An 18326-nucleotide genomic window follows, 5' to 3' on the forward strand; every position below is an offset into this window, starting at 1 on the left:
TGTTATTAAAATATTCATAATCCAAGTCTGTCTTTGGGCTCTAGTATCGATATCCACAAACCCTAAGAGAGGATAACACGTTACCATATTGTTATTAAGTTTTACAGGATATATATATATGTTAGTTGCCCGGGGTGGGTTGATATATATATAGAGATAAAGGTTCTAATTCGGATTTCTCACGAATCCGGTATCAAAATCGTGAGTGGTGGCAGACTACCTGGGGGGATACAGGCAGGATTTGGGGGTTAATTTGGTATAGCTTATGCCTTGTTAAGGGGTCAAGTTAGTAAATCCAGAGGCCTGGTGCTATTAACCCCTTCATGCCCACGCCCTCCACACAGTCACGGCTTGGCAAGTAGTCCTGACCGTGACAAGCGGTATTTCCATTCTACAGGCATCTCTTTTGTATTGCAGCAACTTACTCGGGATCAAACCCAAAATTTCAACAAAATGTGTTCTTGATTATAATAAGAATGGAGGAAAGTAATTCCTATCTTCGGGGATATTTTACATGATAAAATCTCAGTCACAATAAACTAATGTAATACACAAATCCTTTTTAAAGATACATTTGGATCTGCAGTTTTTGGAAAAGGTTCATATTTTTTTTTTCAAATCACTGTTTACTCTCAGTACTCTACTTTAAGACCGAAATATAACAACACTGAACTGTTATAGGCATGCAGCACCATGACAAAGATGGCAAGTAGCAGGTGAGAGCCGCTGATATAAATACGTTAGCATTGGATCGCTGGCTGCAAAGCTATTCTATCCCGAATATAACATTGTAGATAGCAATACAAACATTGGTCTAGCAAGTCTCCTGGCTTAGCATGATGGCAGATGTTGTCCTCACCTGGATTGGCAACGTTTTTGAATCTTGGCCATATATTTTGTGTCTGTCCTGGTGTGACCTATGCCACTGCTATTTGTATATAATTATCTTTGCATTATACTTTATGTTAAAATGCACCAAAGCAAGAAATATCTTTATCGTGACCACCAGTTAGTAAGCAAATGCAGGTGGAACGTTATAGTCTTAGAAGGTTCTACCTTTTAACTGGATGCCACCCGGGATTATCAAAAACGACAAATATGGCTGCTGGGTGGGCTGAATGCTCCCATAATTCTCTCTGCAGGGTTACTAAATTCAATTTGTAGTGAATGCTGTCACAGAGTGAATCAATAAACTTGTGTGCATTACCTGAAATGGGCCCTGTCATCCACGTAAGCGATGACAAGTCTCTTTCAACAAACAACGTGCCCTTGAAAGAAATCCAATGTGATAAAATGTTTGAAGCAAGTAAGGACTCCTTATATACAAGAATAAACTTCAGACACCTGCATTTTCAATGCGCCCACTAAGGAAAACACTAAGTGAACTTTAATAAAGACTAATGTTTCCTTTTTAATGACATGTATGCTTGAATGCCTATTATGTGCCACTATATGATTAGTGTATTGCACTGCAATAAGTTGTTTACGCAACTGGCACTCATAGGGTTAACCCAAGCCATTGAAATCCCTGCTGAAAAATAGAAGACCACTGGTTATCAGAGGTCTTCTGACTCCACAGCATTCTAGGTTGATGGAGAACACATGACAAATGGTGTCCATTAAAAAAGTATTTGTCCTTGCTGCTGTGTATTTATTAGATTTTTGAGAGAAGATTTAAAAATGTAACCAAAGAAAGGGGCAGTCATCAAGGTCATTTGAAGGATATTCCTTCCAGGCTTTCCTTGTTATACATAAGACGGCGCACATGTTTGGGACATCATTGAGAATCAGGTAATTCTGTACAAGCTGTTGGTTTGATGAACAAGAAACATATGTAGCAAGTAGTAAGCTAGCAGTAGGTCAGACATGGATTTGATTGAAATATCCATCTGTGAAGACAATGGGAAAAAAAAACCCAGCAGAGTAAATCCGCAGTGGTGAGCTGCATACACAGAACATGTTACCAATGTTTGCAAAGCACTAGAGTACCAGACATCTACACAACTCCACTAATAATGTGCTTGACAACAGCTGTCAAACATTGAACAGATTCATCTCACACTCAGCCCAACAACTGCTGCCACCTTCTCTGTATTTACTTTTTGTAAATTGTCAATTTTTGCAACAGATGTGTCAGACATATTTGCCGTCACAACACCATCAATGCAAATTGCATCTCAATATGTTTATCTTATGCCTCCCTTAAAAACAGATCAGTTTTTCTCAATGAAATCATTAGAGAGATGGTTAAAAAAAACAATTAGGGAGGCAGCACATATGAGTAGTTTGATGTCTAAATAGCCACCAAAACGAATCTTCCAAATTAATGATTAAAAAATAATGTCAACTTTTTTTTAAAAAAAGTGTGAAGATTGCACATGGACAAAAAAAAAATGTGAATGAGCCAGCTAAAATACAAGATAGCATGAGCCAGACCCCAGGCTGACATGAGGAGCCTATTAGAGAAAGAAATAAAGTATTGAAAGCTTCGTTCTAGACCCAGAGATCCAAAAGGTGGAAGAGCAACAGCTGTCTTAATCAGCTTGGTTCAGTCTTGCCCTTTTGTAGCTCAAAGCAAGGCATTGAGTTCAACTCCACGACAATTCATAAAGCTTTAGTGCTTCGCTACCGGCAATATGGTATAATATGGGATAAGAATGTAAATACTTTGACGTAATCAATGGAATCTCAGGTAGCAAAACTACCTGGACACTAAGGGACTGACATTACTGTGGGAATTGAGGGGGACTGGGGGGCTTAGTTATTAGATCAGTTTATGATGAGCTGCAATCTGATGAAACATCATCATCATCTCAACAGAAGTAAGCTTGGTGATTAACCCGGGCAGAGTGGGCTCTGTGTATTGCATATTAAAATTTGTTAGATGATATTTAAGGAATGTCATGAAGATTTCTGTTGGATGTCATTCTACAAATCTCACCCCAGTTGACCCAGCATAATGAATAGTTTTGTTCTTGGGAGGTAATGTTTTATGCTATCTAGCTGATGTTACAGGAAATCAAATTATTTTCCGAAAATATTCTAATTGTTCTTTTTGATTTTCTAAGTCTATAAGCAAAACGGTTTTGATTCTTTTTTTTTTTCCAATGAAATGTACTGATTTTTCCTTTCTGGGGGCTGAAGGACTCTACTTTGAACCCAAATCAGGCCTGCAGTTGTTTTTGGATCATCAGGCTAAGAAAAAAACTACGTTAGCAAACTTAAATTTCAAAAATCCTAGACACCTTAAATATTTTTTTTAGAATCTTTGTAATTCAAACCAGCTGAGTTTGTCCTATTTCTGCATTTTTTCCTCTTGCATTATGTTATAAATTACCATGGTATGCATTTTGGCTCATACACCACACAAGACAGATCAGAACAAGCACCATTAAATGTAGCCTTAGAGATGTTTTAGATTACTTTAGCAAGTGCTTGCACAGAATTCTGTTCTATAGTATATCCACATTCTACAAAGACTCATTCATTGCATAAAAGAAGGGTCTTGTGTTGAGTTTCCAAAGTAATTTCAAGTCTGTACAATGAGCTTATGTACAATAAGGATTTTCTAGACATGTTATCATTTTAAGCTTTAAGTACATCATGGTCATGCACAAATAAGTAACAAAAATGAACAAAACACAAACATTCTAAGAGAGAATAAACCTACTAAAAATATATTTCACATTATCAGGGATGAGTATGTAAAATTTTAGGAGCCACACTGAAAATATTATATTATAATATCAGGCTAGTTTATTTATTGTTTTATTAAGCACAGATGTATGGATTTTATTAGGAAAATAATACAAAGCATTGACTCCCACCAGTGAGCCAGATGCATCATGACATGCAGTCATGGCTCGCAAAAGGGATTGTTCTCTAGACCCCTGAGGACTAAATACCCCTTTTGAGTAATAAAGAGGAAAGTACAAACTCTGTGGCCTGGTGGAAATCACTGGGAGGACAATTTTTTGTGCATGCGCATGTTAGGGCCACCCTCCCATACTCCCCTAGCCAGTACAGGAGCTGACTGGGGGTAAGTTTATCAAATGGCAGGGGTCAAAATACAGGAGTATGCTTATGGGGGATTCTGCAGAATGCCACCATGCGTTTGGACCACATGAAAATGTTAAGGGACCACTCAGCTATCACATGCATTAACATGATGAGGATGGTTGGAGTGTCCCTTTAATTTAAAACAATTAAAGATGACACAAGTGTAATATGTAGTATATTGCATCAGACCAGAACTTTATTTGGAGAACTTTTGTCACAGGTCAACCTCAAAAGAATAAAACATTTTTAAATTTCAGTTTATATTATTTTTTTCAGCACAGGAGAACCTTAAAACGTGTGCTATAACAGATGGGGGAAAACTTTATTTTCTGTTTTATTATTGACTTCTGAAGAACAACAGTTTTGTTGAATAAACTGTTTTATCTTGAGTCTTTTCCTGGATTTGGTGAGAACAGAACATGGTCCTCATCTTGCCAGGCTGAATTCATTTTATTGTTCCTTAGATAGAAGTAAATCTATTTAGTGTCCCTACACATAGATCTATTTCAGAACTAAACAATATTACTAAATGGGTTGAGTAAACCTAACAAGACTCTGAAAATGTAATAAAACAGATAGAACCTACGCAGCAGCCAAATGGAACGCACAGAAAAAAGGGACACTGTAACTTTAAAACTAACTTTTAAAAATATTAAGAAACAAAAAACTTTATAGGAGTCACAAAACAAAAGTGTGCCATTTAGATTTTCTGTGGCTGACACCTGCAGTGTTTACTATATTGTCTGATAAATTACCAAGACTTTTAGAGCACAATACATATTATTTCCAGTCTGTATTGATCCAGGAACAAAATACGTATAAAATAGCTGCAGAGAATATCATTTTGTTTCAATGAAAACCCCTGCAGTATTGAACATCTGCTGTTTCAGAAATAAATAGTACGTGGCTATATTTGTGAAGGATTACAAAATGTACGAGGAAACTGAAACACAGGAACAGTACGTAAATAAGCCTGACATAATAGCACAACCCAAAGCAACACAAATACAAAGCTCTATGAAGCCGAAGATATGGCCAGTCCCTAGCTAAGGTAGCAGTCCCACCTTGCCCTGGCTCCGGAATGGCCGCAAAGGTGGGGACCTGAAATGTTGGGAGGAGAAAGGAGCACGGAGCTAATGAGCGTCGTATCCCAGCTATTGCTTGAGAGCTTCAAATTGCCCTAGCTTATAATAGCCAAGGATGATGAGAGTTGTACTAGCCCCACAAAGCCAGAATAACTGGGTCAGAAAGGCTTTGAATGTGCATAGTTAAAAAATTTGCTGTATCTTAAATTTAAAATAGTTATTTTTAAAGTCTTTCGTAGCAAATAAAGAAATACGTATGAATGATAACCTAAACATAAATATTTTAGACGTGGAAAGTGCTGGTTTTTTATGTAATATATTATAGTTACAATTGCCTACTTATGGTAAATTCTATCCAAGTCGCAATGAATCTGCCCATCACTACTTAAGATACAATAGTGAGTGCCATGTTGCAGGCTTGTTCACCAAGGCCATTAATCATAAGGGAACAATTTTGTTTTCATCAGCAGAAGCGGGATGAGAGAATGTCAGTAGTTCAATTTGTTAACACTTTCAAGAAGTTGGCAGAACACTATGATTTTGGCCAAGCAATCCAAAAGAGATTGCTATCAAAAGCAAACTTGACCTTCAAAGAGACAGTAGAGGTAGCAATAACCATAGCAACGACAGGCAGGCATTCAAGACGGCCGGCAGCTACATGTGCAATGCATTCAATTGCACTTAATTGTGATTATAATTATATTCATACTTTGTCCTGATATGGGTCTGCTTAGTTATGATTGAGATGCTGCGCTATAGAAAGTGGAACAATGATTCAAAGCCCAAAAGATACTTTTACAAAGGAAGACATGAAGTGATATGGTAACTTTCTCAAGGTTAGAGCCAGATACCTAAAACTTTGCGGTTTCCAACTCTCACCCTAAATCTCTAGAGAAATGTATACTTTGGGAAACAATTAACACTTCATGATAGATGTGTGGGCAACCCTTTGGATAGCGTTCTGGCACACAGGTTTGAAAATACTGTACCATTTGAACAATGGGATGTATTAGAGAAGAAGCTGATAAAGCCAAAATCAAAACAATTTTTGATTGTATTTAATTTCTTGGATAATATTGTGATTATCTAAACTGGGTGAGAACTAGAGCATTGCAGCTGACATACTAATGCGATATGCCGATAACCACGTGTCAGGGTAGGTTGACTGCAAGAAGCTGGAAGCTTCCGGGCTTGTAATGAAAAGACAAAGTCCAGAGTTATAGGTTTAGAATGTTCCAGCCAGCAGCCTGTAGCCACAGAAGCAAAGATAATTTATTCAGGCAGAGCTAGGATCCATGTGTAGAAAAGTCAGTGTCCATGCATGTATGTTTGGATGTCTCTATGTGAGAGCATGCGATTGTGCCTCTTAAGTGGCTGCATATAACTGTGGGTATCCATTAGACATGTGCAAATGGGTCAAAAAGATTCAGACTAAGTTTTTGGTTCATTTGCGGCCCATTCTTTTCTGACAATGAATTCCATTTCCTGCCCATTTGTTTCAGACATAATCGGGGGGGGCATTTTAAATTCAGAAACACAATTTGTTGTCTGACACTCACTTTTACACAATTGGGAGAGAGGATGTCACCAGAAGCTCCGCCATTTTGATAGAAGTTCACACAAGGATATAATAGTGCAAAACGGTAGAGACTCCGATTATGTCCTCTCTCTTGATCCTCCAATCGAGGGAGAGGATGTCACAGAAAGCTCCACCATTTTGGTGGAAGTTCGGTGGGAGGTCAGGTCTGAAGAGAGAAGAAAGAAGAAAAAGGGAAGTGGAAGTGAAAGTGGTCGGTAGAGAAGGTAGGGAAACATTCAGAGAGTGTGAGAGAGAGAGTGAATGTGGAGGTGAGTGTGAGACAATGGGAATGAGAGTCTGAGAGAGTGGATTTTATACAAATTGACGAAATGGGTAAATTTGCAGTTGGTATAAATCCAAATGCCCAAGTCTAGTGTCTAGTATGCATGCATTTATATTATGCTTTTGTGTGTCTACACATATAAGTGTAGAAGCAGAAGGAAATAAACAATATCTCTGCTTCTGTGATCATTACATATGTAACATTTTCTACACACACACACACACACACATATATTTATATATACTACATTTCCATCCATGTATAATTTTAGGGGGCCCTTGTACCATTGTTGTGCTAGGACCCCATCAGATCTTTATCTGCCCCAGCCTAAAGAAAGCATGTTTTGTGCAATTAACACCTGGTAACATTACTGACTTAAGACTGCTGGGGATAAATATATACTAAAGTCAGTAAAGTTGTTTTTGTATATTTTAAGATAAGCAGAATATAATGAATTATGAAACCCTGTAGAATTATCTCAAATAGTGTTGTGCCCATCTAAGCACTACTTTATACCTCTACTGCTTGGGCATAGTTTGCTAATTACATTTATTAAGTTTCTGTGACATTGTTGTTTTAATAATGAATGCTGTTACCCACAAAACACGCTATAATGTAATTGATATAAGATGGATCTTTAGAGATTCCACACAATGAGGAAATGTTCTAGAGCTATCCTAACCGCTTAAGATAATTAAACAGCAGGAAAATAAAAGACAAATAATGTATTTCTTTGAACAATATTGCTGCATAAATATCATGATGGCATTAAATGTATGAAAATGTAGAGCTCATTATCTCACGGCTTTTAGTTATTTTTCTCTATATAAGTTAATATGATATGAAACAAGCTGAATTCCTCTGCCAGCACTTGCATTGCTATAGTGTTTGAGAGGTTACTGTAATTATATACACTGCAAGGTTATTGGAAAAGGGTTTTCCTTGAGGAATGTGATGTATTTTCTTTTGAAGAGGGCTGCTACGGAATATTTACCTGCTAGTGTTTTTTATTTTATATACTTTCTGAAAAATAACGTGGGTAGGGGGTAAGAGATTGTAAGTTTGTAAAGTTGTGGCAGGTCCTGGCAGGCGGTCTTAATTTGCCAACATTTTATCAGCAGGGGCAGCGCTTCCTGGTGGTCCAGTGTATCAGTGAAGACATGGCAGGTCCTACATGGCTATATCATATCATGGGCAGTCTTAACGGCACTGTAGGCCCTGGGCAATGTGATTTAACATGGGGCCCCTAAAACGTCCCAGTGTGCCCATACGTTAAGAGGGCACTGATGGCAGGGGCTGGTGGGTACAATACAGGGGATGGTAAGGACCCCACCAGATCACCAAAATGATCCAATCAATTTCCTGTGCTGAAGCTCTCTTCCTTCTCTTTATCCCACTTGATAATGTGTAATTGTGCCAAGCATATTTATTATTTAATATCATGGACTAAATGTACTACTATGATATCTACCATTTAGTCACACTCACCTGTCTAATACTGAGGCATCTTCTTAGTAACCCTTAAGGGAAATGCTGTATTTCACCATTGCAAAAAACTTTCTAGAAAAAAACATTTTCTAACTTCTTTTTGTTGGCTTACATAGCAACATAAAACATATGATTACTCCTTAAAAACAGCTGAAATGATAGAGTGCCGCGGTCCTTATTACGTTTTGCTGTTAGAAAAATACAATTGTAAGGCTTGCTCTGCAGAACATAACTTTGCTACGAGGTATAGTCTCCCAAAGTTATTTTCGTGTTAAAATATTCCATTTAGCCTTCCTCAGAAATGCCTGCTTACATTATAAAGGTCAGAATGACCTTCTCAATGATTTTTGATCAACAATGGCTTATAGTGGTATCAGCAGGTAACAAGTTAGATGACATTTATCAGTGATAATTTTTTTTTGTGCATGCAGACTGTAAAATATTTCTTTATTTAAACCATGATAATTCAGATCTAATACTTAAAAGATTGTCCCATCAGATTATTCTTTTTTAATGGAAAATTCTTGTTCAATAGCAAGAAGGAAAATGAAATGCCTGAAAGCATCCATTCAGAAAACTTTTTTTTTGCACAAATAAAGAAACTAAAAAGATGTGTTTTCTATATATACAATAAAGCTGTAGAAATGCGAGCTTGAAAGTTTTTGTGTGGTTAAGGTAAGATGGAATTGTAGAAGTTGTATCCGTCTGGTAATTGTGATATCTCTAGGTTATGGTATGGTCCAATATCTGCCTACTGATTACAGGATAGCTCTGATACACGAGGTTATAAAGTCTTGGTAACAACTATTGATAAGCTGTACCTAATTCCCAATTCTCAATTTCTGTTTCTCTTGGATACCACTTCACATTCATGACAGCTCATTTGACAGTTTGTTTATCGGCTTTTTGAGAATAGACTCCAATCTTTTTAATTAGACTCTGTACAACAATAATTAGCATTTCCGTGAAGAGCACCAGGCTCCAGCTTGTGCAGATCGAAATCCTAAGAGTCGATGCTTTAAAAATAAACATATAGCACGTGTTCATTTTTAGTCTGCCGTGTGATAACTGTATTATGTAAGGGAATTATGTGTTATATTTTGGTGCAGGGTCTTTTTTTTCAGTTTTGGGTTAAAGTAAAAACATTTTTAGTATGGATCCCATATAGAACACTTCTGTCTGATGAAAATCAGATTTTTATATGTTTATAATAGCACTATAATTATTTTTTATTACAAAACACAATACAGAAAACAAAGTAAGAAGTCAAAAACAATATAATAAGCACCAAAGGAAATCAACAATTGATTAGTAATGGTTGGAGATGAAACGGTTTATTAGCCTGTGTTAATTGGGAAATATTATTTTTATGAAATTTAATGACATCTACAGTGAATGTGAAGAGAGATGTATGTTGACCGATGTGAAATGAAAGAAGAAATAACATCATGTGGACATTTCCTACTTCAAACTCTCATTAAATAATTATTTTGGATGAGAAGTCTTAGACTATTTTTGCAAGAAATCCTAAATATTCCTTTTCTATAATTATCATTTTTCTTTTGCATTAACCCCTTGTGTTAAACTGTCCTTTTTTCTGTGTGTTCGTGTTTTGGGGGTTTTTTTGGAAATACAAACATACATTATTATTATTATTTATTGTTTTATATAGCGCCATCAAATTCCGCTGACATAGACCTTACCCTAAAAAGGCCAAATTCAGTAACCTGCCCCCATGTCCTGGACATTTTAGGGACCACTGGTTCTGCTCTTCTCACCCATTCCCACAAATGATGAGTAGTGATGTCTCTACGGATTAATAGTAGGGATCCGATACAAAGCGGGGATATATTTATACCCATCTGATCTTCTCCTGCTTCACAAACAGTTGGATCGGTAGCAATGAAAACAAACATTTACCCTTTGAGCTGTACCTATTCAACTGTTTCCTAGTTACATAGATCCAGATGAACCAAATTAGAAAGCCATATAAATATCAGTCCAGTAAAATGTCTTCATTGTGTAATGACTTACAAGACGTATCCATGAAATGGCATGGATATTATCCATGTGTTCACACTGATGTAAAAGAATATGGTAATAATTCGATAGTCCTTTGAGGTAGCTCATTTTTCAAAGGTCAATGGAAAACAAACCAGCTGGATGACCAGAAACATAAATTGCACATCAAATGTTTTATTAACAAAATTAGTAGATATCAAATACATTTTTTGTTGGTTTAACAATGTTTCATTCATTGGTAGAGGACCCGAAATTCCCCACAAAAGCACGGAAGTAGACCCTATAGAGATTGTTGTTCGCTTTTAGCAAATTGGCTTTAAAATAATTTATGAATCCATTAATACAGTATAATGTGTCTGTCATTTTCTACAAACTTAGGCCAGTATACAAAAATAAAACCTCACAACCCTTTCCCATTCTCCAGGATGTGAACAGAAGCTCTTACTGTTAAGCACCTAGTCCTTTGGCTCTAAGCAGTTTGACACAGGGGCCTCCTTTCCTAATATATCATACCTATTGTACCTCATACATATATTTAACTACTGTATTAATGACATTCAACCTCCCAGTTATAACTTATAACCATAGGTAATGAGTTCTTGTTTTCATTTGGGTGCTTGGAGGCTACAATGCTTTTACCATTCCAATGTCTTGTATTTCAAAGAAACACTAAAACTGCTCATGAGTATTGATAACCGAGTGTTAACACTTCATTTGCACACTAGAAGTCGCAATGAAATCTTCAGGAAATCTGAGGGGGAAAACCCACGATAAATCAGCTTTATTTGGATCTATTCAGTCTCTTAATCGCATTGATCCAATTAGTTTAAGTAGCTGGCAATATCTGAAATGGCATAAATCTTTTTCTCACGCTTGGAAAGATGCCAAGAAGAAAGATCAATTCCTGGATGATTGTGCTTTCCCAATCTTCTAAATTATTATAATCCATGTTATTAAATTGCTAGGTAGATTATTGTAATACGTTTATATTTTAAAAAACATGCATTCAGCCTACTTGTAAATTACACAAAAGCTGCTATCAATTGCAGAATGCCTGTACTACATGCACAACATTCTAAATTGTATTTCTCCATGAGATACATTGAGTTTAATGCTTATTATAAAACAAACTGAGAAGGCTGGGCTTTGGGATGACTCATTGTAAAAGGGATGCTCAAGCCATCATATTCAGTTTAATTTTTGTGTAGTCCCAGACACACACAGTCACACACACATACTCACACACTAACATATTCAGACACATACTAACATAGACACGCACCTAAGCAGACATACGCAAACATAACCAGACAAACACACACACTAACAAACATGCAAACTAATATGCCCAGAAACACACTGACAAGCTCACATCCAGACACCACACTAACATAACCAGACCCAAACACTGTCACCAAACTAGCATGCTTACCATTGTGAACCCTCAGCCTATCCTTACCATAGCTTGCAGGGGGAGCTGCCACGCTACCTCCACAAGGTCATGCAATGTGATGTGACCCTGCTTATACATACCTTCTCCTTAAAGGCACCAGAGAGAACCTGCCTTGGGGCCGCCTCTGTCAAAGCGCCCATGGACCCACCAGGACCCATGTAAGGGTTGGCTCTGACAATCTCCCCATGTGAATTTGCCCCATTTCCCTACCTCCTAGCAACTTGGCTTGTGGGTGGTTCCGCTGAATACTTCTCCAGCTATGACCTCCAGTCAGCTCCAGCGCCGGATTGACAAGCATTATGGTGAAAGTCTACTGTGATTTCAGTGGGTCACTTTCCTGTCACTGATCGGCTGCGTCAAGCAGCCAGACAGTTGAGCGAAACATTTAGCTTCCCCCAAAATGAAGTCCTACCTTTTTTTGTTATCTTCCTGTGCTTACGTCATAAAGATACTCCATGATTTACATTGCAAAAAGGCTTATTGAGAGGCAATACATTTCAAATAACTGTCAATTTAGTTTATATAAAATGTATTACATCAGTACTAAATATAACGCAAAAGTAGTAGTATAGATTAAAGCACCTGTTTATATCTAAGGCGACTAATCATTTTTAAAAGGTGGCTCACCACCTGCTATTGAGTTTTGTATGCTATTCTGCTACCATCCCACCAAACAGACCACAACACGTCATGTCTAGGGAAGAGGCGATGTACAAAGTAGTCACTATATGTTTTAATTCAACTAACCCTCCAAAATCCTTTATCAGTGGATAAAGCATAATATATTATTCTTTTAAATGCCATTATCCCAATCCTTTTTTTGCAGTAGCTCTGTTTTTATTAATATAAGTATTAAACTTAAATGTTTATATAATATTTTAATATAAGTGTACTTATATATATATATACGGTATATATTCAAATTGGCACCAGTAGTTTTTCACTGTATACATTGGGTATCCCTGCATTCGGACATTTGGACATTTTCTGCTCAGCAGAACTCTGTAAAACAAAGCAGCTGTGAAATAAACTCCCAGAGTCAAGAGATTTTTGTTATTATCTCAGATGAGAGTCATTTTACCATTCTCAGAACGACCTTGCACGGAATATAATTTAATCAGGAAGAAGTAAGTCTGCAAGGTCAATGACCTAGTTTGTGCCATTACCAATAAATTAGATCCCGCATCAGAATATAGTGGTTGAATGAATTAGATTGTAGATGAGAACCAGGCACGCTCTTAAATCAGCACCTGCTGCCTCGTGCCCTCCTAGCAGGTAACATTTCATGAGCATTAAGGTCTGTATATGAATGCATTGTGGTTGAAGCTGTGTCTTAGATGGGTGGCTGGCGTATTCCCTGCATTCAATCAATTCTCCGGTTTAAACAATAACCTGTGACGGGCTATTGTTCATAATAATGACTTACCTAGAACCCCTAAGCAACGAGAAGTCTGCACACTCATTTCTTTATATACACATACGATTGCCTGTATGCACTGAATGAGCTGACCAGGATACTTCAATAATAAACTTGTTAAACATCTATCATAAAGATTCTATTGGCCTGGCTGATTAATGGTGGAACCAAATGGTTCCAGTATGGTTCATATAAAAAGAACAACCTTTGGAGCTATTCTGAATTATGTCACAATATCCAAGGAAGGATTTCCGCCTAGAGGTGACACACCACCTCTAGGCACACAGATCTTTAACATTTCAAGCCAAAATGATTTGTATTAGTTCATTGTAAGCATTGTTTGCTTACATTGGTTGACTGTGATGATCGGTTTCACCTTCAGATTGGTGTAAAAAAAAGCCAAAATGGGTGCTCCAATCCTTATTAAGCCCCACTCTTTAAATTCTCCATCACTTGTCTTGGTTTGGAGAACCTCATACATTAAACAACATAAATGACTAGATTTAGTAGAGGATGCAGACAGTAGAAGCATATTTATATGTTAGTCATATTAGTAGTAAGGTGTTCTGGTCTACCATGACTAGTCTTAAGAGTGGCAGATCTAGGGGACAACAGCCTTAATTTCCCTATTTGGAGACATGTATAGATCATTCTACTCACTCAGTTGAGTGCAAGTATTTAGATATGTCCTTAAATACCTATAGAATTAAGGTGACGCTCCAGTCTCATGGCTATCTGAGCCCTTCTCAAAGTGTAGAAGAAAAAAAATGAAGGAGCAGGCTTTAAAAATGTAAATAAGTTATTTAACAAAAAAATCTTAGCAAGTGATTAATACGTTTTTGTCAGTGGGATTTCCTTATCAATTAACACTATTAATAAAGAATAGCTCCCATTTTTTTTCCTCATTAAGTATAAATAATTTTGTGTATTTCTACTTCTTTCTTTAAAAACACCATCTGGATGCCTCTAGTTGAATGAAAACTTATCCCACAATTAATCAAAACAATTTCCAGCTAAAATATCGTTCCAATTTTAATAGGTTTTTTTTTTTTTTTTGTTCTTGTCTCATTTGTATCTCAAACTAAAATATTGTTGGAAACACAGATGGCGATTTACAATCTTCTATTTTAATATTTTGAAAGAACACTTTGATTTATTCTGCTGGAAATAGGTTGACACAATGTTTTCTGTTCTTTATATTTTAATAATATGAATGATTACTTGTTTTCCAGGGGGCTTTTTGCCAGGAGCTTTACTGCAAAACACTACAAGGAAGATGGTACTGTTGTTACCGCCGCACATAATAACTCGGTAAGGCTTTTTCAAAATGTAAAATAGCGCAATGGCAAGGTTTACATCATGAAAAGAGGAAACTCTAATTGACCAACTGTTAGTGTCGATAGCAGGAATCAAATGTCATCTTTACTGAGAGGTCATGGCAAATTAAAGAAAATTTGCATGAAATGGCCTGGTCATGACATTGCCAGACTACTACTTTCGGTCCATTTTTAGAGTTGGAAGATTTTTTTTTCACTCAGATCTATGCGTTGTGACAGTCTTCTGTATCCTTTGTGATAAAATTGCTTGAGATTTCAAATAGGAGTACTATCGGCCGGTTCATATGGAAGTCATTTGTTTTTACCTTGGGGAGACCAAATGTGACCCATTATAGAGTTAGGTGAAAAAATATGAGAAGCTCGCATTCTATAAAGCATTGAGCGGAATTTTCAATAAGTCAAAATGATAGCAGGAAAATCTTAAACATAAGTTGCTATTGACTTTACAAATGCGCAGCGGTATGTCGTGATTCATGACATAGCCATTTGATCCAAAACAGTCTACATTGCTGGAGGTTGGGTAGCGTAACACAGGTTTCGGGGGGGGGGGATTCTCTAGTACAGTAGTTGTCTTGAGGGTCACTGATTTCCCATCACTAGTCTAACGAACTAAATAACAGGTTTTCTGCAATTATTTTTTTAAAGCAGTTGTTTTTTAGATGACATTTAGGCCTCACAGCTAAATACACAATGTTTGGAGAAACTTTGATTCGTGTTGATGTTTGGGATGCAAATTAATTCAACAGAAAATTCTTGTCTACCAGAATCATGCATTTTGAAGAGTAAATTACATCATCAGCCATACCCTACGGATTAATAGTATATTTTGTGTTACTAATGTCCTGGGACTGAACTGTCTAGCCGGAGCCTAGAGGCAAAGAACAGCTGGAAGAGACCAAACCACGGAATGGCTGCTTCAAATAATATATGTTCTTAAAAAAACAAGTAGAACTTTTAAGGTCAGACAATGTTAACAGCATATGTTATGACTCTCAATATTTGTTCTGTAGTGAACGTATGCCTCTTGCAGCTATAAGCATTTTTTTTAATCAAAATATCAAATCTCCAAACAGACAAAACACCAAGATCCTAACAGTCAGAATTCCCAGTAACCTTTGTCATATGTTTTTATTTTTCCACTATTCAAACAATCTCGAATACGGATACATAATCTCTCGTGTAACATCTGATTGTGATGAGTGTCAGGGTTTTTGCAGGAATTAAAGGAGGATCTATGCATTATTTTCTTTAACATCAGTTGGTTTCCCAGAGCCACAGGGGCATGCTTCTAACTGCTCTATTATATATATATATATATATAGTGTATAGTTTAGGTGTCCCTGCGAATTAAACATAGAGACACAGAATCTGACATTAGATTTTTGGCCCACCTAGTCTGCCTATTTTCCTGACGTGAAGACTAAGACCTTGATGTTTAAATTCCCTCACTGTTTAAGCCTCAAACACTTCTGATGGGAGGCTGTTCCCTTCATCTACTTCTGACTTGGTAAAGCAAAACTTCCTTACATTACATCTTAACCTCTGACCTTCTATTTTTAACTTCTTGTTATAACATTTCTCCCCATTCCATGATAGTTCACATCCTTAGTCAATGTGCCTAGAGCGAATCCGACTGTATCTCACCAATGACGCCCATAGGACGGCCGGGGGTTAATGATTTCCTTGTGCAGAGAAAATGTGTCTCTTATTTTTAGGCATAGACAGTGGTTACGGTGGGATTAGTCTGATACACAGATGGAGGTCTTTCTCTTGTAATGGCACACGTAGGCAACATTTGCTTTCCCAATTGCATTTTTATTTTTTTTAAATATAGTAAATAACACCTCAAACAAGTTTATTCCTCCTGTTTAAATGGAATGTTTTAATTTCATATTCGAACCAGTTAACCCCAAGGTGACTTGTACCTCCAGGTCCTCTCCATAAAACCAGTTGGCATGACTCTTATTTCATATTAATGTTGTTCTCCTTTGACAAAACATGAATTTAGCTCATGATAAACAAATAAACCTTAACAGATCTGTAATTTTTTTAGTTTGAAGGCATAATCACCTAAAAAATACACAGAAATGTTTTAAATTATTTTTCAGTTTCCAAATCGAAAAAAAATCAACATTTTATATAGTAATTAAAGAATTATTTATCGGGAGGATTTGGGCATTTAACAGTACTTGGAATGATGGATGTTCCCAATGCTGTATTTAGTAATAAACTAAAGAACCTTTTAGAGGGAAAGCACCTTTAGGATAGCCCAAGCATAATCCGTCTCCAGGTTTAATAACTCCATTGTATCTGTTATTTAGCTGATGCATATAATATTGGTAATAATCCAATAAACTGGAATTGCAGGGCAATCTGTTTGTGGTAAGTGCGTTAAATCAACGTCTAACTGTAGGCTCAACCAAATCAAATTTTCAGTTTCGAATTAGAGAATATTACAGATGCTACGGCTCCACACTCTTGCGCGACGTTCATACCTAAGTAGCTGCAAGCCTGGAGAATCTGAAATCAATCTTTGTCATGCGTTAGTTAACTTTCCTAGTCTACAGTGCGTTACTTCTCACACTTATTATCATAAACCAGTTTCTTACCAACAAACGCCAGTACTGAACATGGGTTTTTGTTTACTGTAAAATAAGAGTCCTTATTTTGTTTTCTCCTTATTTATATGGCAGTAAAAAAAATCATATTTACAAATAAAAAGGTTTCCAATATACTAAAACATAGATGAGTGGAAAATATGTTAAGGCAAAATGTCAGTGGTCGAGAGGAAGCTTAGTGCTCTTTAAACGGGAACTCTGCCCATGACAGCTTTTGGCATAGCGAAATATGTTAATTATGATAACCTATTATTGCACACAGACCAAAAATAATTTGGACAATTTTTTTGTTTTTGGCTCATTTGTTTTCAGACAACGAATTACGTTCCCTGCCCTTTCGGTTCAAACGAAATTCTGAGGGCTTTTTTAATTCAGAAACAAAATTCGTAGTCACTCAACCTCACTCTTTCTCTCACTCTCTCTCTGTCACGTTTTCACCCTTCGCTGGCTGGACTTGTTCTTACTTTGTGTGGCTCATTCCCGTTGTCAACCACTAGTGGCCGCCCTTGCCACTCAGGACCTCTCTGGCTGATTATCATGTCCAGGTGCACCTTGCTATCTAATTAGCTCAGCCTTTATAAGCCTGCCCAGCCCTGCAGTCAGGGCCTTTGCATTGTAGTGTTATGACTGCTCTGCTTTGTACCTGAGCATCCTGCCTGTACCGTGAGCATCCTACCTGTACCGTGAGCATCCTGCCTGTACCGTGAGCTACCTGCCTGTACCGTGAGCTACCTGCCTGTACCGTGAGCTACCTGCCTGTACCATGAGCTACCTGCCTGTACCGTGCGCTACCTGCTTATATTGTGAGCTACCTGCCTGTACCTGCCGTCAGCCCTGCCAGTGGGCCTCCGTACCCGTCAGCCCTGCCAGTGGGCCTCCGTACCAGTCAGCCCTGCCAGTGGGCCTCCGTACCCGTCAGCCCTGCCAGTGGGCCTCCGTACCCGTCAGCCCTGCCAGTGGGCCTCCGTATCTGTCAGCCCTGCCA

General features: G+C 37.4%; 1 protein-coding gene across 1 annotated transcript in view; it reads left to right on the forward strand.

Moving 5' to 3' along the window:
- Nucleotides 1–18326, forward strand: part of LOC149299049 (disintegrin and metalloproteinase domain-containing protein 12-like) — a 153418-nt gene that overhangs the window by 66821 nt on the left and 68271 nt on the right. The window contains exon 4 of the mRNA XM_089486842.1: nt 14619–14697. Coding sequence (XP_089342968.1) covers nt 14619–14697 — 79 coding nt within the window. The remainder of the gene's footprint in view (nt 1–14618; nt 14698–18326) is intronic.

Source organism: Sceloporus occidentalis, unplaced genomic scaffold (assembly GCF_023333645.1).
Source record: "Sceloporus occidentalis isolate IW3139 unplaced genomic scaffold, rSceOcc1.0.p SCAF_30, whole genome shotgun sequence".
Taxonomy (NCBI): Eukaryota; Metazoa; Chordata; class Lepidosauria; order Squamata; family Phrynosomatidae; genus Sceloporus; species Sceloporus occidentalis.